Below are 23,142 nucleotides of genomic sequence, written 5' to 3'. Positions count from 1 at the left end.
AGTGTGTATGCACAGGCGCCGTGGCCAGCAGTGTGTATGCACAGGCGCCGCGGCCTGCAGTTTTGATGCACAGGCGCCGTGGCCTGCAGTTTTGATGCACAGACGCAGAGGCCTGCAGTTTTGATGCACAGACGCAGAGGCCTGCAGTTTTGATGCACAGACGCAGAGGCCTGCAGTTTTGATGCACAGACGCAGAGGCCTGCAGTTTTGATGCACAGGCGCCGTGGCCTGCAGTTTTGATGCACAGACGCAGAGGCCTGCAGTTTTGATGCACAGACGCAGAGGCCTGCAGTTTTGAAGCACAGGCGCAGAGGCCTGCAGTTTTGAAGCACAGGCGCCGTGGCCTGCAGTTTTGATGCAGAGGCGCCGAGGTCTGCAGTTTTGAAGCACAGGCGCCGTGGCCTGCAGTTTTGATGCAGAGGCGCCGAGGTCTGCAGTTTTGAAGCACAGGCGCCGTGGCCTGCAGTTTTGAAGCACAGGCGCCGTGGCCTGCAGTTTTGATGCACATGCGCCGTGGCCTGCAGTTTTGATGCACAGGCGACGAGGCCTGCAGTTTTGATGCACAGGCGCCGAGGCCTGCAGTTTGGATGCACAGGCGCCGAGGCCCGCGGTTTTGAAGCACAGGCGCCGTGGCCTGCAGTTTGGATGCACAGGTGCCGAGGTCTGCAGTTTTGATGCACAGGCGCAGAGGCCTGCAGTTTTGATGCACAGGCGTCGAGGCCTGCAGTTTTGATGCACAGGTGCCGAGGTCGGCAGTTTTGATGCACAGGCGCCGAGGCATGCAGTTTTGATGCACAGGCGCCGTGGCCTGCAGTTTTAATGCACAGGCGCCGTGGCCTGCAGTTTTGAAGCACAGGCGCCGTGGCCTGCAGTTTTGAAGCGCAGTCGTCGAGGCCTGCAGTTTTGATGCACAGGCGCCGAGGCCTGCAGTTTTGATGCACAGGCGCCGAGGCCTGCAGTTTTGATGCACAGGCGCCGAGGCCTGCAGTTTTGAAGCACAGGCGCCGTGACCTGCAGTTTTGAAGCACAGGCGTCGAGGCCTGCAGTTTTGATGCACAGGCGCCGAGGCCTGCAGTTTTGATGCACAGGCGCCGTGGCCTGCAGTTTTGATGCACAGGCGCAGAGGCCTGCAGTTTTGATGCACAGGCGCCGAGGCCTGCAGTTTTGATGCACAGGCGCAGAGGCCTGCAGTTTTGATGCACAGGCGCCGAGGCCTGCAGTTTTGATGCACAGGTGCCGAGGCCTGCAGTTTTGATGCACAGGCGCCGTGGCCTGCAGTTTTAATGCACAGGCGCCGTGGCCTGCAGTTTTGATGCACAGGCGCCGAGGCCTGCAGTTTGGATGCAGAGGCGCAGTGGCCTGCAGTTTTAATGCACAGGCGCAGTGGCCTGCAGTTTTGATGCACAGGCGCCGTGGCCTGCAGTTTTGATGCACAGGCGCCGAGGCCTGCAGTTTGGATGCAGAGGCGCAGTGGCCTGCAGTTTTGATGCACAGGCGCAGTGGCCTGCAGTTTTGATGCACAGGCGCCGTGGCCTGCAGTTTAATGCACAGGCGCCGTGGCCTGCAGTTTAATGCACAGGCGCAGTGGCCTGCAGTTTTGATGCACAGGCGCCGTGGCCTGCAGTTTTAATGCACAGGCGCCGTGGCCTGCAGTTTTGATGCACAGGCGCCGAGGCCTGCAGTTTGGATGCAGAGGCGCAGTGGCCTGCAGTTTTGATGCACAGGCGCAGTGGCCTGCAGTTTTGATGCACAGGCGCCGAGGCCTGCAGTTTGGATGCAGAGGCGCAGTGGCCTGCAGTTTTGATGCACAGGCGCAGTGGCCTGCAGTTTTGATGCACAGGCGCCGTGGCCTGCAGTACAAGCCCTATGCTGTGTGGAGGTGCAGGGATTAGAGAGTACATTGCACTCACAGCAGGAGGTGCTGGGATTCGCCAAGAATCAGAAAACAGGAGGACCTGGGGTTGTTTCAGAGCAGGCCAGGCAGGGAATTCCCGGAAAGGGCAGAGCAACTAGAACTATTAAATCAAGCAAGATTACACCTTGTTTTTTAGAAGTTCTTCATGTGGGAACACGATGAACAGAGTTTACAGCTAAACTGACTCTACTGAAAGGGCTGGAGGCGAATAACTCCCCTTGGATCCTTGTTCCACAGGCAGTGCAGTGAAATGTAAAATGTTGCATCTAAAATTACATATCATCAATCTCTCATTCGCAGCCCCTGGGCAGCCTTGGTGGGAGCTGGCAGCGTGACTCATCCTTGGTTACTTTCCAAGCTTGGCAAGCTTTATTCAGAAATCTCTCCGATAAATCTAGTCACAAAGAGAGGACGTGTCACAGGTGGGTCCAGGCCATCAAGTACACCTGTCAATCAAGAGATGTCACCTAGCAAGTGCCGGCACTGTATCCCCGAGGATGACAGCGAGCCGACAGGGGCTCTGGCAAACCCAAGGATAGGAGCGAGCCGACAGGGGCTCTGGCAAACTAGAGGATGAGAGCGAGCTGACATGGGCTCTGGCTAACTCTAGGATGGGAGCGAGCCGACAGAGGCTCTGGCAAACTAGAGGATGAGAGCGAGCCGACAGGTGCTCTGACGACCTCGAGGATGGGAGTGAGCCGACAGGGGATCTGGCAAACTAGAGGATGAGAGCGAGCCGACAGGGGCTCTGGCAAACTAGAGGATGAGAGCGAGCCGACAGGGGCTCTGGCAAACTAGAGGATGAGAGCGAGCCGACAGGTGCTCTGACGACCTCGAGGATGGGAGTGAGCCGACAGGGGATCTGGCAAACTAGAGGATGAGAGCGAGCCGACAGGGGCTCTGGCAAACTAGAGGATGAGAGCGAGCCGACAGGGGCTCTGGCAAACTAGAGGATGAGAGCGAGCCGACAGGTGCTCTGACGACCTCGAGGATGGGAGTGAGCCGACAGGGGATCTGGCAAACTAGAGGATGAGAGCGAGCCGACAGGGGCTCTGGCAAACTAGAGGATGAGAGCGAGCCGACAGGGGCTCTGGCAAACTAGAGGATGAGAGCGAGCCGACAGGTGCTCTGACGACCTCGAGGATGGGAGTGAGCCGACAGGGGATCTGGCAAACTAGAGGATGAGAGCAAGCTGACATGGGCTCTGGCTAACTCTAGGATGGAAACAAGCCGACAGAGGCTCTGGCAAACCGAAGGATAGGAGTGAGCCGACAGGGGCTCTGGCAAACCCAAGGATAGGAGTGAGCCGACAGGGGCTCTGGCAAACCCAAGGATAGGAGTGAGCCGACAGGGGCTCTGGCAAACTAGAGGATGAGAGCAAGCCGACAGGGGCTCTGGCAAACTAGAGGATGAGAGCGAGCCGACAGGTGCTCTGACGACCTCGAGGATGGGAGTGAGCCGACAGGGGATCTGGCAAACTAGAGGATGAGAGCAAGCTGACATGGGCTCTGGCTAACTCTAGGATGGAAACAAGCCGACAGAGGCTCTGGCAAACCGAAGGATAGGAGTGAGCCGACAGGGGCTCTGGCAAACCCAAGGATAGGAGTGAGCCGACAGGGGCTCTGGCAAACCCAAGGATAGGAGTGAGCCGACAGGGGCTCTGGCAAACTAGAGGATGAGAGCAAGCCGACAGGGGCTCTGGCAAACTAGAGGATGAGAGCGAGCCGACAGGTGCTCTGACGACCTCGAGGATGGGAGTGAGCCGACAGGGGATCTGGCAAACTAGAGGATGAGAGCAAGCTGACATGGGCTCTGGCTAACTCTAGGATGGAAACAAGCCGACAGAGGCTCTGGCAAACCGAAGGATAGGAGTGAGCCGACAGGGGCTCTGGCAAACCCAAGGATAGGAGTGAGCCGACAGGGGCTCTGGCAAACCCAAGGATAGGAGTGAGCCGACAGGGGCTCTGGCAAACCCAAGGATAGGAGTGAGCCGACAGGGGCTCTGGCAAACCCAAGGATAGGAGTAAGCCGACAGGGGCTCTTGCAAACCCAAGGATAGGAGCGAGCCGACAGGGGCTCTGGTAACCTCGAGGATGAGAGCGAGCCGACAGGGGCTCTGGCAACCTCGAGGATGAGAGCGAGCCGACAGGGGATCTGGCAACCTCGAGGATGAGAGCTAGCGGACATGGGCTCTGGCTACTTCTAGGATGGGAGCGAGCCGACAGAGGCTCTGGCAAACTAGAGGATGGGAGCGAGCCGACAGAGGCTCTGGCAAACCCAAGGATAGGAGTGAGCCGACAGGGGCTCTGGCAAACCCAAGGATAGGAGTGAGCCGACAGGGGCTCTGGCAAACCCAAGGATAGGAGCGAGCCAACCGGGGCTCTGGCAAACTAGAGGATGAGAGCGAGCTGACAGGGGCTCTGGCAACCTCGAGGATGAGAACGAGCCGACAGGGGCTCTGGCAACCTCGAGGATGAGAGCGAGCCGACAGGGGAACTGGCTACCTCGAGGATGAGAGCGAGCCGACAGGGGCTCTGGCAACCTCGAGGATGAGAGCGAGCCGACAGGGGCTCTGGCAACCTCGAGGATGAGAGCGAGCCGACAGGGGCTCTGACAAACCCAAGTATAGGAGTGAGCCGACAGGGGCTCTGGCAAACCCAAGGATAGGAGTGAGCTGACAGGGGCTCTGGCAAACTAGAGGATGAGAGCGAGCCGACAGGGGCTCTGGCAAACTAGAGGATGAGAGCGAGCTGACAGGGGCTCTGATGACCTCGAGGATGGGGGCGAGCCGATAGGGGCTCTGGCAAACTAGAGGATGAGAGCGAGCTGACAGGGGCTCTGGCAACCTCGAGGATGAGAGTGAGCCGACAGGGGCTCTAGCAACCTCGAGGATGAGAGAGAGCCGACAGGGGTTCTGGCAACCTCGAGGATGAGAGCGAGCCGACAGGGGCGCTGGCAACCTCGAGGATGAGAGCTAGCGGACATAGGCTCTGGCTAACTCTAGGATGGGAGCGATCCGACAGAGGCTCTGGCAAAATAGAGGATGGGAGCGAGCCGACAGAGGCTCTGGCAAACCCAAGGATAGGAGTGAGCTGACAGGGGCTCTGGCAAACCCAAGGATAGGAGCGAGCCGACAGGGGCTCTGGTAACCTCGAGGATGAGAGCGAGCCGACAGGGGCTCTGGCAACCTCGAGGATGAGAGCGAGCCGACAGGGGATCTGGCAACCTCGAGGATGAGAGCTAGCGGACATGGGCTCTGGCTAACTCTAGGATGGGAGCGAGCCGACAGAGGCTCTGGCAAACTAGAGGATGGGAGCGAGCCGACAGAGGCTCTGGCAAACCCAAGGATAGGAGTGAGCCGACAGGGGCTCTGGCAAACCCAAGGATAGGAGTGAGCCGACAGGGGCTCTGGCAAACTAGAGGATGAGAGCGAGCCGACAGGGGCTCTGGCAACCTCGAGGATGAGAGCGAGCCGACAGGGGCTCTGGCAACCTCGAGGATGAGAGCGAGCCAACAGGGGCTCTGGCAACCTCGAGGATGAGAGCGAGCTGACAGGGGCTCTGGCAAACTAGAGGATGAGAGCGAGCTGACATGGGCTCTGGCTAACTCTAGGATGGGAGCGAGCCGAAAGAGGCTCTGGCAAACTAGAGGATGGGAGCGAGCCGACAGAGGCTCTGACAAACCCAAGGATAGGAGTGAGCCGACAGGGGCTCTGGCAAACCCAAGGATAGGAGTGAGCCGACAGGGGCTCTGGCAAACTAGAGGATGAGAGCGAGCCGACAGGGGCTCTGGCAAACTAGAGGATGAGAGGGAGCCGACAGGGGCTCTGATGACCTCGAGGATGGGAGCGAGCCGATAGGGGCTCTGGCAAACTAGAGGATGAGAGCGAGCTGACGGGGGCTCTGATGACCTCGAGGATGGGAGCGAGCTGACAGGGGCTCTGGCAAACTAGAGGATGAGAGTGAGCCGACAGGGGCTCTAGCAACCTCGAGGATGAGAGAGAGCCGACAGGGGTTCTGGCAACCTCGAGGATGAGAGCGAGCCGACAGGGGCGCTGGCAACCTCGAGGATGAGAGCTAGCGGACATAGGCTCTGGCACACTCTAGGATGGGAGCGATCCGACAGAGGCTCTGGCAAAATAGAGGATGGGAGCGAGCCGACAGAGGCTCTGGCAAACCCAAGGATAGGAGTGAGCCGACAGGGGCTCTGGCAAACCCAAGGATAGGAGCGAGCCGACAGGGGCTCTGGCAAACTAGAGGATGAGAGCGAGCCGACAGGGGCTCAGGCAACCTCGAGGATAAGAGCGAGCCTACAGGGGCTCTGGCAAACTAGAGGATGAGAGCGAGCCGACAGGGGCTCTGGCAAACTAGAGGATGAGAGTGAGCCGACATGGGCTCTGGCAAACTAGAGTATGAGAGCGAGCTGACATGGGCTCTGGCTAACTCTAGGATGGGAGCGAGCCGACAGAGGCTATGATAAACCCAAGGATAGGAGTGAGCCGACAGGGGCTCTGGCAAACCCAAGGATAGGAGTGAGCCGACAGGGGCTCTGGCGAACCCAAGGATAGGAGTGAGCCAACCGGGGCTCTGGCAACCTCGAGTGCGAGCCAACAGGGTCTCTAGTAACCTCGTGGATGAGAGTGAACCGACAGGGGCTCTGGCAAATATAAGGATGAGAGCGAGCCAACATGGGCTCTAGCTAACCCAAGGATGGGAGCGAGCCAACATGTGCTCTGCCTAACTCAAGGACGGGAGCGAGCCGACAGGGTATCCATCTAACCCACGAATGGGAGATAGACAGCGCAGCGGAAGTTACCATAGTGGGTGAGGCACTGCGTCCTTGTCTGGAGGAAACAGCAGCTGACACTTTCATTATGGTAGAGACAGCCGACACCCGAGTTGCCCCCCTGATAGACTGCATAACATAGTTTTTCAAATTGAAGGTGACATTGAGCATGTAATCACAGGGATTTTTTGGGAAAATCTGACTTCTTCTTATAACATTTTGTTGGCAGAGGCGGATTGGGCCCCACCATTTGTTCTTGCTGCAGCAAGAGGGGAGGAAGTGATTCTCCCGAGTTTTTTGCGTTATGTCCCCACGGAGCATTCAGAGACCTTTCCAGCTGAGTGGGCTCTGGCCCTTGCACCGGTGGTGTACCCTAATCAAGTGGGCCGGGATAAAGATTCTCCACCACACGAGATCTATGCCCCAAGCTCACCCCCAATATCCCATCCGACAGGAAGCTAAAGGTCCAGTTTCTGATGTTCTAACTGAATTACAATATCAAGGTGTGACACCGAAGAATAATCATCTTTTTACTGTATCCAAACCTGATGGGTCTTATTGCATAGGTTTAGATTACCTGCATTTGAATTCCCATTATTTTACTTTTGCGGTAAAGAATACCCATAGCTCTGCTCCTGTAGACAGTCTTGTTCATAAAAAATATAAAACGACACTTGACATTTCCAATGGCTTCTATAACCATAACCTGTCCCCTGAATGCAGTCAATAGACTGCATTCACAGCCGGTGGAAAACAGAAAACATTTCAGTGTTTACCTATAGGGTATAAGAATAGCCCCAGGATTTTCTCTGCTCGTGTTGTCCCTTTGCTAGACAGCAGATGCATATTTATACGCTGATGATATTTATCTGATGGAGGATGGACTTTGGCCGCATCTATGCCATGTTGACCGCATAATTCTTATGTTTGCGGACTACGGTTACAAATTTAACTTTGCTAAATCACACATCACTTGCTATGCGGTGCTCTTTTTGGGCTATGAGCTCAATAATGAAGGTAGGGGCTTGGCGCCTCACTTTCTGGAGAAATGCGCAAGTCTGCGCTCACCAACTGCTCTGAAGAAACTTCAGTCTTTGCTGGGATTTTTAAAGTTCGTGTGGACTTACATTCCCGATTATGCCCAGCGTATCAAGCCTCTTTATGCTTTGATACAACCTATAAGCCAGCTGGCTTCCAGAACATTCTGCTATTCTGCAATCTTTGCAGTTGGATCTACTTGAATCTAAGTACTTGTTGACATGTGACATCCACACAAACCTGGTGATACCAATCGTGCCAGTCGCAGTCGGTTTCACTTACTTTACATACAATTAAGCCAACTTCGTATCTATTGTATACAAATCGCATTTGTACTCTTCATCCGAGATGCGATTTTCCACTGTGGAAAACGTTTTAAAGTTGTGCAGATGGCGGTCCTGAAGGAACACGCACTGGTGCCTTCGAAGTAGTGACAAAGGTGAGTGTACTCTAAAGCATTACATCCCCGTTGGATACCATGGGCTACTTCTTTGATGTCGCCTGATGTCACTTTTATCTTTGAACCCTCTCTTCAGCCACAGGAGTTCTTGCAGTATGAAAACGTCCATATACCTCCTCTGTCTTTGCTCCCTTTGGAGGAGTATACATGTATTATCTACACCGATAGCTCGGTGCAAACGGACACAGGTTCTAAACATGCTTACTCAGCGGCTTGCGCCATTGTGGCTGGTACAATGGTGAACGGAGAGTTCAAGTCTAATATAGTGCATACACAGGCGCTACGAGACTGTACCGCCCAATTGGCCGAGCTGCGCGCTCTAGTTCTTGCTCTCGAGTTTGCAGATCCAAATGTATCAACTCTCATTGTGTGCGATTCTTATTCCTGTGTTCAGTCTTTCAATTACAACTTATTCTTTTTGTCTCAAAATGAATGTTGAGATCCTAAAGGCAGCGCAATTAAGCATAAGACGCTTTGGGTTTGAGTGGCAGATCTTAAACAACGTCTGCCACTCACACATGTTATACATACTCATGGCCATCAGCGTGTGGGAGCACATTCTCTTGGTAATTCTTCTATTTAAATAAGGCAAGGGAACCCAAAGGCAATGTGTTAGGGACCTTGGGTGAACAGATTTGTACTTAGGACAATGGTCCCCAGACAGGAAAAAGTTTTAAAGAGCACTTGGCTAACATACAATCAATAGACAATATGTTCTTTGTCCAGCTGGACAATTGTTATTCATTAATACTTGTTTTAGCAAAAGGATCAAATAACAAATGCAAGTGGGACACGGCCTGCATCCAACTCAAGAAGATACATGGGGAACATAGAAGGGAGGGGCGGGGCGGAGTTTCAAGCAAGAACATAAAGTCTGTGTACAATAGTATTTTAGAATTGATTTACAGAGACGTACCATTGCATTTTGAAATCCAGCACGATTAGAAACATATGGTACATATGGTGTCGACGACGTTTCGATCCCTTAAGAGCGAATTATGGGATCATCTTCAGGACAGTGAAAATCAACATGCCTTTGTGTAGACATTGTGAATCAAGTTTGACAAGATACTGAGTAACAACAAATACAAAGCTACAGAGAGGGAAAAATGGGTAGGAAAAGGAAGGAAAAGAAATAGCATGTTAAGGGCAGGCCAATTGTTTACAACTCCAGTGACCTTTGAGCGGAAGTTTGAAAATTGCGGCGCAGTGTTGAGAACAAAAGTGACTCCGTCAATTGTACATTTCATGTTGGCCGTGAGGGCTAGCCATAATTGCGAAAATTTTAGGAAAAAGCGGCGCAGTGTTGTAGCCTTTCGTTACACGATCACTTAAGCATTTCATGTGCAGTTAAAAGATAACATATTGTTAACTGATCACTGATAACCCTTTACAAGGGCGGTGCGGTCAATTTAAACATACCAAAAATGTACAAAACGCCATTTGCAGAGAGTAAAGTCAAAATGCCTCAATGGAGTACTAAGTCAGGAGACCAAGCAATGAGAAACTGTGGTGGAGCAACCTTGCTGCACTTCGTGCAGTGATAAGACTCGTAGTGTCGGTCAATCTTGAAAACGGCAGAGCCTAGAGCGATAATATTGTTTCTTCTGTTTTTGATATTGTGCAAGAAGATGTGTCTTTGTTATATCATGGTCAAAATCAATTGCGTTCTGTTGTGATGCAATTTGCGTGGACTTTGCAAACTCTAAAAATGGGGAAAGTGCCATGGGATTATTTAAATGCGACTGCTTTGTTTTAGTTATTTAATCTGACAGATAAACAGCAGTTTATGTCCATGAAAGATGCAATTTACACTCTTTTACACAGAGAACAAATAGACCCTTTGGATTTCTCAGTAGCGGAGACTAACTGTCGTCTGGCTCAACCCTGGAGTTGTATCTTTACCTTTTTCTTGGTTTAAATTCAGCTCTTGTATGAAACATTACCCACTAGGACGCTTTGAACCCCTAGGTAGCGCTTTTCTGCATGAATTGTGGTCTTTGCATTTCGCATGCAGATGTTTACGGGAAGTGAAGGAGGTATACCATACCAGGAGGGCGGTGATTCTACAATAGGTAATTCCCTTCTTTGTAAAAACAGAGTTGCACGGGGCTTTTAATGTTTCTGCTCCGAACCTTGCTTGTGTTTTAAAAGGTCATCCAGTTCCCGCAATAACACCAACATGCTCTCTGCTTACTAACGAATAGTTATCTTATTTTAAATAACCAAGAATGCTGCGGTTTGCTTTCTGGAATACTGTACATTGTAACGGTTTCTCAGCACTTTGTCGTAAAAATTGGCTTTTTCCTCCCCTGTTTGGGAAGCTCAATAGCTCAATTAAGCCTTCCATACCAACTTTGAAAATAGATTTCAACAAATAGAGAAGACTAAAGGCGCATTTATTGCAACAAGAAGTCCTCCTTACTTCCACGCGCAAGACCTTCCCCCTGCAGGTGCTAGCACCGCCCGCGAAATTCAGACGCTTTTTAACACTAACCTCCCACAACACTTTGGGGAGCTAATACATTGCATTTTTAATGCGTCTCATACTCAAGGCCTTGCAATGTTTTTTAAAGTGGTCGGCTCTGGCCTTGTGACTTCTTTTCAGACAGTATTTGGTGTGATACCTGCATTCATTCATTCGATCTTTTCCAACGTCTTTGGAGGATTCCCTTTGTTACTGGAATTAGCTGCTGGAATCCTGCTTCTACGGTGTCTGCTGCACAATGGCTGCTCCTCTTGTAGTGCTGCACAGCACAGACGGGGCCTGCTGCAATTGCTCTGTGACCGTATGCATGGATGCTTCGGTACATTACCACTGGCTACTCTCAGTGTGACTTATGGGTGGTCCTTCCACTTTGTGTACCTCACTTGCATTGAACCAGTATTTTCAAGCTTACGATGTCCGTTCACTTGGGCGTTGGATTCATGCCTCTCCAATATGTCGTGTTCAGACCCGGATTTCAACCAGTTAATGGGGCCCATGAGCAGAACTGTTCTGGGATTGGCCTTATGGCGCGTGAGGTTGCACTTGGAGTCTTGGCTCAATGAGATATCTGTGAGGCTGCACAGAATCTCCTACGTCAAAGTTACATTAAATATCGCGTAAGTTATCCGGCGATGCTCATGGAGGCGCCCAACTATGAGGAACACGCTTGTTCATTCAGCTTGCTGAATTGGATGGCGTCCCTTTTTTCTACCAATGACAATGATGTCCTTTTGGAGGGTGTTGAATTCTTTTGCTCATCATCAATCTCTGATGGATTAACTTCGCTAATGCACCACAGGCATCTCGCAGGTTCTTACATTTCCCATGTATTTCTTAATATTTCTTTTTTCTCTTCCTCAATGTTTTTTTCTCCTTGCCCTTCTACTCTCCCCTTTTTGTGAAAAACATTGTTTTTTTTGTTTGAGTGAATGCGCTTTTGAACTTTGCTCATACTAAATTGAACTCTGTTTTGGTCCTATGTCTATATCCTGCGGCCTTACTAGAGCTAGTGTGTAGTATGGATGGTGGGGTCATTGTCAACATTGCTAACTTAGCATGAGCTTCGCTGCCACAAGGCTGCTTTTGCACACAACACTACATGTGTTTATTTTCCAAGAACTTATATGCGCCATTTTCACATGAGAACTGTCTGCTTTTCATGTTCTCTGCTGCGCTCCGAGGTTTAGTCTGCACACTATGTACAAGGTTGATCAACAATGCCCCTTGTTTTCTGTTCTGGTCGGTCCCTCGCACCAAGACATAACATGACACACAGCTGCACTACTGAGAGTCGTATGCTTTAACATTGCAAGCAAAGCATGTTGTCCACGCACTTGGAGAGGAACCTTTCCAGAGACAGGAGCTGTGCTTGTCCTGAGATGTTAACCTTTCATCTAGGCCTTTAGGTATGGGTTCTGCTGACAAAGCCCAGAGGTGGTCTTTTTTCTAATAAACTATTTCTAATCACGAGGAGGGTGGTCAGGCATTGTAACCCTTATCCACTGTCTTTATAAAATGATGTCCCGGTTTGTATTCTATGGAATTGTGACAAAGCTGTCTAAATTGTGTTTTTGCATTTTGCTGCTAGTAATGGCCTGTGTACTGTACCATAGAGCGTATTAGTTAAAATAAACATTTTAAACTATACCGTGACTCTGATTACTCTTATCGTGGACAAGCATGAGTGAGGAAGCGAAAAAGTTGTCTTGTTCCCGATTCCTGAGAGAGTCTGGAGTGCTGTGTTCTGGGTTATCCAATCATTGGTAGCTCTGCAGATGTGTCAGAGAACAAATGAGACACTATTGCTAGTCGTTTTTGGGATTTTGGGCACCGAGGGGATAGGCTGGTACACCACTATCTACCGAGGTCCTGGTTTCCTGCGTATAGTTCTGTATATGTGCAGAATCCCCGCAACAGATGCAGACGTTTAGAAGCATGTTTTAGGTCTTATTTAATTATTTTATAAACTGTAGAGAATCAGGAAATACATTTGATTCTTTCACTGATCGGTAAAATTGCTGGTTTCATACGAATCTCCCAATATGCACCATCCCATTTACTCAAAGACAAAGAATGCGTGAGATCCTTCGATACATCAGCCCCTTTTCTAGCGAGTCACTATCGATAGTAGGTGAATTTCTAAACACCTTAGGCTTTAAACATTCTCTGCAAGGCGTAGTGACAGGTATATGTGAAAAGAAAGCTGTCACCAAGCATCTGGGATAGTTGGGAAAACATGACACCAGATGTTGGAAAATATGGAACGCAGCGTCGCTTGGGATGCTGCTGCTAAAAGTTCTTACCAAGTTCATCAAAGATGAGGATATGGTTTGTATTTGCAGTAATTCAGCTACGTTTACGAGAAAGTTGTGTGATGACCTGTCAAAATCAATACCTTACCTAAAGTGCTTCTCTGCAAGATATCCTTGTTAGATGGTATGCTGAAGGCATCTTTACAATCTTCAGAGTTACTGAAGAATGCTATTGGCTTTGTAGTCCTTTCAGGTGCATTGTTTCGTTATGCGCAGGAACTAAAATGCAAATATTTATCATGTTGTGCTTTGTGTGGCATCAAAGAAAGAGTCACCCCAATTGTGTTATTTATCTGATGGTTCTCAGTCCTAGAGGCCGTGAATGTTACATTATGCACGTGATGACCGTTAACAGAATTTGTGCTTAGTGATGATGCCAAAGGCACGAAATGCGAGGGTCTTTGCTCACCGATGATGAGAACAAAAGTACACTCTACGGCACGCTTATATTTTTACCGGAAAGCATCACTACTGTAGTGAACATAATAATAAAAAAACAAGTTCCAAAACACCCTTTTCTACCAAGTGTTCAGTGTAACTAGTGTAGATGTGAAACATCTCCTTGAGAGTGGGCTGGGCGACACCTTTAGTGACTTTGACACTACACAATGCTCCACGTTAGAATTCTTGCCACTTGGTAAGTGTTAGACGGACCGGGAGGGTCGGCCGAGGATACGGGGAGAGGTCTCCGGGGAGAGCCGTCTCCAGTGAATCGTACAGACAAGTAACTTCCCCCCCACAGACGGACACCACACAATGATAAAGTTCAACGATACTTTATAGACAATTCTTCAAGTACGGTAGAATGGTACAAGGAGGTCTGGACTCAGGGGTCCCCTCTATTCTGGTCTCTGTTCGGGAAGAGGGTAGCGGGACAGTCTTGTTACCAAAACGATGGAAAATAGCTCTCAATCCTCGAGCTCGGTGGTGTAGATGAACGGGCCGCGGCGGAGCCAGCAGGTCCCGAGATGGATGAAGGCAGACGACGGTCCGCGGCAGAGCCAGCAGGTCCCGATGAAGGTGGTGGTTACAAACGGTCCGCGGCTACGCCAGCAGGTCCCGACGATGATGAAGGATAGGGTGGTTCCCAAAGCCGCGGCAGCGCCAGCAGGCAAGACGAGGGTGCACAAGACAGAGCTACGGCAGCGCCAGTAGTCCGTCAAGGATGAGTTCTTCTTTGCGTCTCTCGACTCCAAGATACAACTCCCGTCCTGCTCTGGAGCTGCCCCAGTTATAGGGCTGGTGTGCTTTGATGTCCGGACCCTCGCACTTGGAGGTCGGGAGGTCCGGGATGAGGGGGTTCAGACACCCAGCAGGGGGGTGGAGCCAGCGTCCGGGGAGGCGATGGGCGAGCGGCACTTGGCGGGTGAGAGCCATCGACACCTCCTGCTCCCATTGACTGACCAAGTAGCCCGCTCACCTCCTGGGTGGATGTTGGTGCCGGAATGTCTGAGGCCTGGCCAGGCCCAGGGTTGAGGTCGATCGGGGGCCAGGCGGCCTCGTGGTGGAGTGTCCAAGATGGCGCCCAGGATGGGCGCGCAGGCCGGTAGTGGGTCGGCCTACGGGGTCAACAGGTTCGAGTGTAGGGGTCCCTGCGGGGACGGTGGACGTGCAATGGTGGTGTGTGGTACTTGCGTGGCTGGTTCGGGCCTGGTTGGGCCGGGGGAGAGCGGCCCTTCATGTGGCCTGTCCAACATGCGTCCCCCCCAGCTGAAGGCGGGGAGAGTTACCCGTTCTCTTGGGGACTCTTCGCGTCGAGGCGGAAGAACCGGGACAGGCCATCTGCGTTGGCGTGATCGGGCCCAGGCCGATGTTCAACTGTGAAGTCCATCCCTTGTAGGGAGATGGACCAGCGTAGTAACTTCGGGTTTTCCCCCCGCATCTGCATCAGCCACTGCAGGGGTCGGTGGTCGGTCTGTACCCGAAAGGGTGTGCCAAAAAGGTAGGGCCGGAGCTTCTTGAGGGCCCATACCACCGCGAAGGCCTCCCTCTCTATGGTGCTCCAGCGTTGTTCCCGTGGTAGGAGTCGCCGGCTGATGAAGGCCACCGGCTGGTCATGGCCTTCGGTGTTCACTTGGGACAGGACTGCCCCAATGCCATGGTCGGAGGCATCCGTCTGGACGATGAACTCCCGGCTGTAGTCGGGGGCCTGGAGCACAGGGGCGGAGCACATGGCGGCTTTCAATTGTTCAAATGCAGCTTGACACTCTGGGGTCCAGTTGACTTTCTGGGGCTGATTTTTTGACGTGAGCTCTGTGAGGGGCCTCACGATAGTACCATAGTCTTTCACGAACCTTCGGTAATAGCCCGTGAGGCCCAGGAAGGCTCGTACCTCGGTCTGGGTAGTGGGGGGCTGCCAGGACTGGATGGCGGCAATTTTTAGCTGCAGAGGGGCCACCAGGCCGCTTCCCACCTGGTGCCCGAGGTAGGTTACAGACCCTTGCCCAATTTGACATTTGCTGGCCTTGATCGTGAGGCCAGCTTGCTGAAGGGCGTGCAGTACTGCTCGGAGGTGGTGGAGGTGCTCGGACCACTGGTTGCTGTATACAGCGATGTCGTCTAAGTAGGCGGCGCTGAAGCCTTCGAGCCCCGCCAGGACCTGATTGACGAGCCGTTGGAATGTTGCTGGGGCATTCTTCATGCCGAAGGGCATGACTGTGAAATGGTAATGGCCATCGGGCGTGGAAAAGGCAGAACGTTCTTGTGCCCGGGGTGTGAGGCCGATTTGCCAGTAGCCCGCCGTCAGGTCGAAGATACTGAGGTAGCGGGCAGCTCCCATGCGGTCGATTAGTTCATCTGCCCGGGGGATGGGATGTGCGTCTGTCCTGGTGACCGCATTCAAGCCCCGGTAGTCGACGCAGAACCGGAGTTCTGGTGTGGTGCCGGGGGCAGCTGCCTTGGGGACCAGTACTACAGGGCTGGCCCAGGGGCTGTCTGAGGGCTCGATGACCCCGAGCGTGAGCATTTTGGCTACTTCCTCCTGGATGCAGGCCCGTACCCGATCTGGCACGCGGTAGGCCCGGTGGCGGATAGGGGGGCTGTCCCCCGTGTCCACATCGTGCGTACACCAGGAAGTGACACCTGGGGTGAGGGAGAACAGGCTGGCGAATTGTGATAGGAGAACTTGGCACTCCTGGTGTTGCTCTCGGGTGAGGGTCTCTGAGAGTCGGACCCCATCTACGGAACCGTCTTTCTCCCGCGTTCGTAGGAGGTCCGGGAGGGGCTCGGAGTCCTCTTCAGCCCCATTGTCTGTGGCCATCAGGAGGCTGAGTTCTGTCCGTACAAAGTGCGGTTTCAGTCTGTTAGCGTGGAGGACCCGGAGGGGGTTCCGGGAAGATTCCAAGTCGATGAGATAGGTAGCCGGACCCTTGCGCTCGACCACCTTGAAGGGCCCTGTCCACTTGTCTTGTAGGGCGCAGGGTTCGGTGGGGGACATCACCCATACCTGTTGCCCAGGTTCAAACTCGATGGAGGAGGCATTCCGGTCATACCACCTTTTCATGTCCTCCTGACTGGCCTCTAGGTTGGCTTTTGCTAGTTCTCGGAATCGCCGGGTCTGGTTGCGGAGTGTTAGGAGGTAGCGGAACACATCTGGTGGGTTCTTTAGAGGGGGCATCTCCCAGCCTTCCTTAACTAGGCTGAGCGGCCCGCGCACGGGGTGTCCATACAGCAGTTCAAATGGGCTGAAGCCCAGGGACTTCTGGGGAACCTCTCGATATGCGAAGAGAAGGCACGGCAACAGTACATCCCACTGGCGACGGAGGGGCTCTTCCAACCCCCCGATCATCCCTTTGAGCGTGCGGTTGAACCGCTCAACGAGTCCGTTTCCTTGAGGGTGATAGGGGGTCGTGAACCGGTAGGTAACCCCGCACTGTTGCCAGAGAGATTTCATGTATTTCGAAATAAAGTTCGTGCCCCTGTCACTGACGACCTCCCGGGGGAAGCCCACCCGGGAGAAGATCCCCATCAGAGCCCGGCCGACTACCGGGGCTGTCACAGTCCGCAGGGGAACAGCCTCCGGGTAGCGGGTGGCGTGGTCCACTAGCACCAGGATGAATCGATGGCCTTGTTTTGTGCGCGGGTCCAGGGGCCCTACGATATCGATTCCGACCCTCTCGAACGGGGTGGTGACCACGGGAAAAGGTTGCAGGGGGGCTTTCAGTTTGCGGCCGCTCTTCCCACTGGCTTGGCACGTGGGGCAAGATCGGCAATGCTGGTGTACATTGTCCCTCATTTTGGGCCAGAAGAAGTGGGTCACCAGGCGGCTATAGGTTTTGTCTTGACCCAAGTGTCCTGCCAGGGGGACATCGTAGGCCAGGTTTAGCAGAAGGTCTCTAAAACGGAGGGGTACCACTAGGACTCGGCTGGCCCCCAGCTCCGCGATTCTTTGCTCACTGTACAGCAGATCATTGTCCCAGTAGACCCAGTGAGTTCCGGAGGTATCCCCTGCGCTTTGGGCTAGCGCTTGCTGGCGGAGTCCCTCGAGGGACTGACAGGTCCTTTGTTCTTGGCGAAATTGTTCTTGCGTGGGCCCCCCCTCTTGAGGCCACTGGTCGAGGTTAGCGAGGTCTGGAGGTTGAGCTGGTTCGGGGGGGACGTCACGGTCGGTGGTTTCGGCGGGGGCGACCGGAGGCGGTGGCGCCGGCCATTCGAGTTCCTCTGGGCGGGTGTTGGCACGGGCGGTCATGGACCGGGTGGTGACGCACGCCCAGTCCGGGACGCCCAGCATCCCCAGGTGCTCTTTTCGTTCGACTGCTGCCCATGGAGAGCTTTCCAGGTCATTACCCAGGAGGCAGTCTACGGGGGCATCATCTCGGACCGTCACCTTCAACATGCCGGAGACCCCTCCCCATTCGAAGGGGACGCAGGCCATCCGACACAGACTTTCTGAGTTATCGGCTGAACGTACAGGGCAGAGAACGTTTGGTAAGTATTGTTCGGGGGTCACCAGGTGACAGCGGACGGCTGTTACACTGGCCCCAGTGTCACGAAGGGCTTCCGCCCGGCGTCCATTGATGCCCACCCATTGGCTGTACTTCTGGGTATTAGCGGGTAGGGGGACCCGCGGGACCATGTCTCTCCCCCCTAGGCAGGCGAGAGCCATGGCGGCTGGCTCCCATTCTGGGTGTTCCTGTTCATATTCTTCTTGTTCCTCTGAGATCCGTTCCTCCCCCAGAGCAGCAGCGGCTACTTGGCGGGGTCTTGGGCTCTGGTACTGGGGGCAGTTTGGGTCGTTTGCATAGTGTCCGACTCGTTGACATCGATGGCAGGTAACATTGGCTCGAGGTCCCGGTCGCGCTGGGGTGCTGCCCCGGTTGGACGGGGGGGTGGGGCTGATAGTGGGGGTGACCGGAGCGTTGCTTCTTCCGCGTCCTTGGCCTCCACCTCCTCGGGGACGGTGCTGACCATTGTTGTTCCGGTTCTGTTCGGAGGACCCATTTCGACTCACTCTGGTGATCTCCCACCGGTCAGCTTCGGCTGCGAGCTGCCGGGGATCCGTTAACTTGCTGTCGAGGAGGTGCTGGCGAAGTTCAATGAAGCAATTGTTCGACAGATGCTCCCATACCATAAGATTGAACAGTTGTTCGTAGGTTGTGACCTTGCTTCCTTTGATCCAGCCCTCGAAGGCTCGGCTAAAGTAATTGACATAGTCCACCCAAGTTGTACCTGGGATGCGGGTGCAGTCTCGGAACCTCTGACGGTACATCTCGGGTGTGAGGCCATAGCGGGTGAGGAGTGCCGCTTTCATATGGTCATAGGAGGTCATCTGCTGGTCCGGGAGTTGCAGCAGGGCGTCGCGGCCCTCATTGAGGAATCTCCCCCACAGACCGGCCCCCCAATCGCTTCTATCGATCCGGTGTGCAGTCATAGCGATTTCATAGGCCTTAAACCATTGCTGGATGTCGTCCTCTCGGAAGTATTCTCGAACGACATCCTTGGGGATGTGTACCTTCTTCTCTGTTGCCCCTGGAGTGTGGGGTTGCTCGGGCACCCCTGTTTCTTTATTCTGTTTGCGTAGGTCGATTTCAGCTAATTTCCGTTCATGTTCATATGCCAGTTTCTTTTCCTCGAGCTCCCTTTGTCTCTGTTTCTCCTCTCTTTCTTCTCGGAGACGCAGGTGCTCTAAGTTGATTTTCTGTTCGGCCAACTTTAGTTCAACGTCCATTTTGAGCCGGGCCATTTCCAGCTCGTGTAGTCGGGTTCTTTCTCGTTCCTGGATCTCGCCTGGCGAGAGACCCGTTCTTCGCTCTTCAGGGCCCATGGGGGTTTGTGCTGTGATGTCTTGATCGGGGGTTCCGGCAGCCCCGGTTTCTGCCCAAGATTCCAGGGCCTGCTTAAAGTCATCTTTGGTATTTAGTCCGGTGGTAGCGATACCTAATTCGATACAGAACTGTTTAAGTTCACGATGGCTGTACTCGCCCAATTTCTCCATCTGGAATTTCTCCGTTGATCCGCTTTCTTTAGTTGACATCGTGATTCGCCGTGGGGTGAGCTACTCTCTGTACGGTTTATGCGGTGATTCGGATCCCGTCGCTGGCCACCAATGTTAGACGGACCGGGAGGGTCGGCCGAGGATACGGGGAGAGGTCTCCGGGGAGAGCCGTCTCCAGTGAATCGTACAGACAAGTAACTTCCCCCCCACAGACGGACACCACACAATGATAAAGTTCAACGATACTTTATAGACAATTCTTCAAGTACGGTAGAATGGTACAAGGAGGTCTGGACTCAGGGGTCCCCTCTATTCTGGTCTCTGTTCGGGAAGAGGGTAGCGGGACAGTCTTGTTACCAAAACGATGGAAAATAGCTCTCAATCCTCGAGCTCGGTGGTGTAGATGAACGGGCCGCGGCGGAGCCAGCAGGTCCCGAGATGGATGAAGGCAGACGACGGTCCGCGGCAGAGCCAGCAGGTCCCGATGAAGGTGGTGGTTACAAACGGTCCGCGGCTACGCCAGCAGGTCCCGACGATGATGAAGGATAGGGTGGTTCCCAAAGCCGCAGCAGCGCCAGCAGGCAAGACGAGGGTGCACAAGACAGAGCTACGGCAGCGCCAGTAGTCCGTCAAGGATGAGTTCTTCTTTGCGTCTCTCGACTCCAAGATACAACTCCCGTCCTGCTCTGGAGCTGCCCCAGTTATAGGGCTGGTGTGCTTTGATGTCCGGACCCTCGCACTTGGAGGTCGGGAGGTCCGGGATGAGGGGGTTCAGACACCCAGCAGGGGGGTGGAGCCAGCGTCCGGGGAGGCGATGGGCGAGCGGCACTTGGCGGGTGAGAGCCATCGACACCTCCTGCTCCCATTGACTGACCAAGTAGCCCGCTCACCTCCTGGGTGGATGTTGGTGCCGGAATGTCTGAGGCCTGGCCAGGCCCAGGGTTGAGGTCGATCGGGGGCCAGGCGGCCTCGTGGTGGAGTGTCCAAGATGGCGCCCAGGATGGGCGCGCAGGCCGGTAGTGGGTCGGCCTACGGGGTCAACAGGTTCGAGTGTAGGGGTCCCTGCGGGGACGGTGGACGTGCAATGGTGGTGTGTGGTACTTGCGTGGCTGGTTCGGGCCTGGTTGGGCCGGGGGAGAGCGGCCCTTCATGTGGCCTGTCCAACAGTAAGCAAAGAAATGTCGAGGAGAAATTCAGGAAATTTAAATTTTACAATGTGTGAGAAATGGCTTGCAATGAGGAGTAGACGTCCCTTCACCAACCACGGCGTTTGTAGTCAACGAAGCCTCACTGAGGCACGCTGCACAAGTTCTAGATCTTTTCCGTAAATGGGAATTTTCTCCGCATTGTGTAAAGAACTGCTTAAATTTTGACCGCTCGAATAACTGAGGGCTTATGTGCCCAGTTCAGGGCATATTTTGCAGAACCTGTCCCAGAGAATTGCAATCTTCAAGTGCATCAGTTTTGGCACTGAAAGCTCTGTCAGTGGCCAGAGTTAGCAAATTGTGTACTGGCTGCTTTGGCGCTGCCCGTCTCAAGTGCCCATGTTGAGAGGGCCTTTTCACGGATAAATGTTTACATGGGAAGGAAAGAGTGAGTGTGCATGACCAAAGAATCACTGAAGAAGTATTCTATGGTGCACTACGCTATGTTTGATTTTTTTTTAATGTTTTGAACCTCATACCCCCTGTATGCACACGGTCTATACACATGCACTATCAATGCAGAAAGCAAGCAATAATAAAAGCAAAACGTTCAATAAGCACCAGAAAAACACAGTTTCTATTGTTCTCAATTGCGCAAACATTTGTAACCACTGAAAAACACAGTTTTTTTAAGGTATTGAAAACACTGATAAAACCCCACCAGAATTTACCCAAAAATAGAAACTGAAAACAGGGAAGCCTAGGTATGCCATGCCAGGACATTGAAACCCTTCCCACGATCGAGAGCCTCCGGAAGGATGAAATGCTGAAAACACGGACCGCGGTACGTTTGGAGTCGCGGTTTTGCCAGTTGTCTTTGAGTCAGACAAGTGCAGGAAGGGAGCGGCATGAACCCCTTGCCTGCTTATGACGGAACCATGCCGTCATCAGCCACGGGTGCTGGGTGCTAATGACGGCGTGGTTCCGTCATGCCGCGGCTGCTCCGCCCACTCGGCATTCATTCTCCGCCTGTGCGGGCGAATTAATGAGCGGACGGGGCCGCGACGAACCACACCGTCAAGAGCACACACCGCCCATGGCCCATGATGGCGTGGTTCTGTCACGAGCGCTGAAGCGCTGCAAAGCCCTCCCCCCCGCCCTGTGGGTAAATTCGCGCCGCGGCCAAGGAGTTAAGTAATGGGTAATTGAGATTCCATAGATCTGAGCCCCGGCGCCACCCTTAGATCAGGGTCCCTGGGCTACCCTGAGGACGTGGTGGGTGGGGGAGGCCCTTGGCCACCCTGAGGTGAGGGGGGCCTGGACCACCCTGAGGTCGGGGGGAGGGCCCTGGGCTACCCTGAGGACAGGGGGGGGGACCATCGGCCACCCTGAGGTGAGGGGGGCCTGGACCACCCTGAGGTCGGGGGGAGGGCCCTGGGCCACCCTGAGGACAGGGGGGGGGACCCTGGCCCACCCTGAGGTGAGGGGGGCCTGGACCACCCTGAGGTCGGGGGGAGGGCCCTGGGCCACCCTGAGGACAGGGGGGGGCCTGGACCACCCTGAGGTCAGGGGGTTCATGGGAGCACCCTGAGGACGGGGGGACCCTGGGCTACCCTGAGGACGGGGGGGACCCTGGGCTACCCTGAGGACGGGGGGGACCCTGGGCCACCCTGAGGTCAGGGGGTTCATGGGAGCACCCCCTGGGCTAGGTGTGCATTATGTAACCCCATCGGGGAGAGGATGTGGCCCGATGCTGGAGACCAGGGTTCGAGCCTCGGGGTCGCGTCCACATCCTGCGATTCTGGGTGAATCCCTTCCTCTCCCCGCGCCTGAACGTGTCTTGTACATACGGTGCTCGTGTAAAGCGCTCCGATGCCTGCGGGTCGAGTTCGCGGCATTTAAAATATGCAAAAATTAAATCACAAGCACACGAGGCCTCACCCCCCCACCCCCCATGTAAAAACAAATACACAAAAAACAGTTTCCAAAGCAACAGGTACGACGATTAGACATTTTTGAAAGCGCAGCCTGGGGCGCGAGGAATGTGACATTTGGGCTTAAACTCTTGACTCGTTCATTCATTCATCCGCTGCAGCTTGAAGAACAGATGGGGGGTGGTGGCAAATCAGAGCCCGGTCTGGGGTGGTCCGGCTGTGAACGCCTCACCCGTACTCAGGCCGTACCTTACAGGGCATTCTGGGACTTGTAGTTCGGGATTTATAAGAACCCCACAGGTAAAATAAAGTAAAGAAGACCCCCCCTGGCTCGGGGCCCTTGAGTGACCTCTAACCCCCCGCCCCCCCTGGCTCGGTGCTCTTGAGTGACCTGTAACCCCCCGCCCCCCCTGGCTCGGGTTCTCCTGACCCCCCCGAGGTGCAGTCTCCTTCAATCCCAGCGCTGCGCGGACTCACCATCTCGTTCTCCTCCCCCTGGTTGAGGAGGGCCGCGGGCTCCTTGGGGTAGCGCTGCGCCATCGGGCTCCGAGGCGCTATGGAGGGTCCGAGGCGCTGTGGAGGGTCCGAGGCGCTGTGGAGGGCTGTCCTTCCTCTCGGGGTCGCTCCTGTGG

General features: G+C 54.0%; 1 protein-coding gene across 1 annotated transcript in view; it reads right to left on the bottom strand.

Moving 5' to 3' along the window:
- LOC144791841 (putative cation-transporting ATPase 13A4) overlaps window positions 1–23,134 on the bottom strand; it is a 350,880-nt gene extending 327,746 nt beyond the window's left edge. The window contains exon 1 of the mRNA XM_078666620.1: window positions 22,988–23,134. Coding sequence (XP_078522746.1) covers window positions 22,988–23,050 — 63 coding nt within the window. The 5' untranslated portion in view covers window positions 23,051–23,134. The remainder of the gene's footprint in view (window positions 1–22,987) is intronic.
- Window positions 23,135–23,142: the final 8 nt, after the last annotated feature.

This window comes from Lissotriton helveticus, chromosome 11 (assembly GCF_964261635.1).
Source record: "Lissotriton helveticus chromosome 11, aLisHel1.1, whole genome shotgun sequence".
Classification (NCBI taxonomy): domain Eukaryota; kingdom Metazoa; phylum Chordata; class Amphibia; order Caudata; family Salamandridae; genus Lissotriton; species Lissotriton helveticus.
The sequence above is the reverse complement of the archived record's forward strand: the minus strand, read 5'-3'. Positions and strand labels throughout refer to the sequence as shown.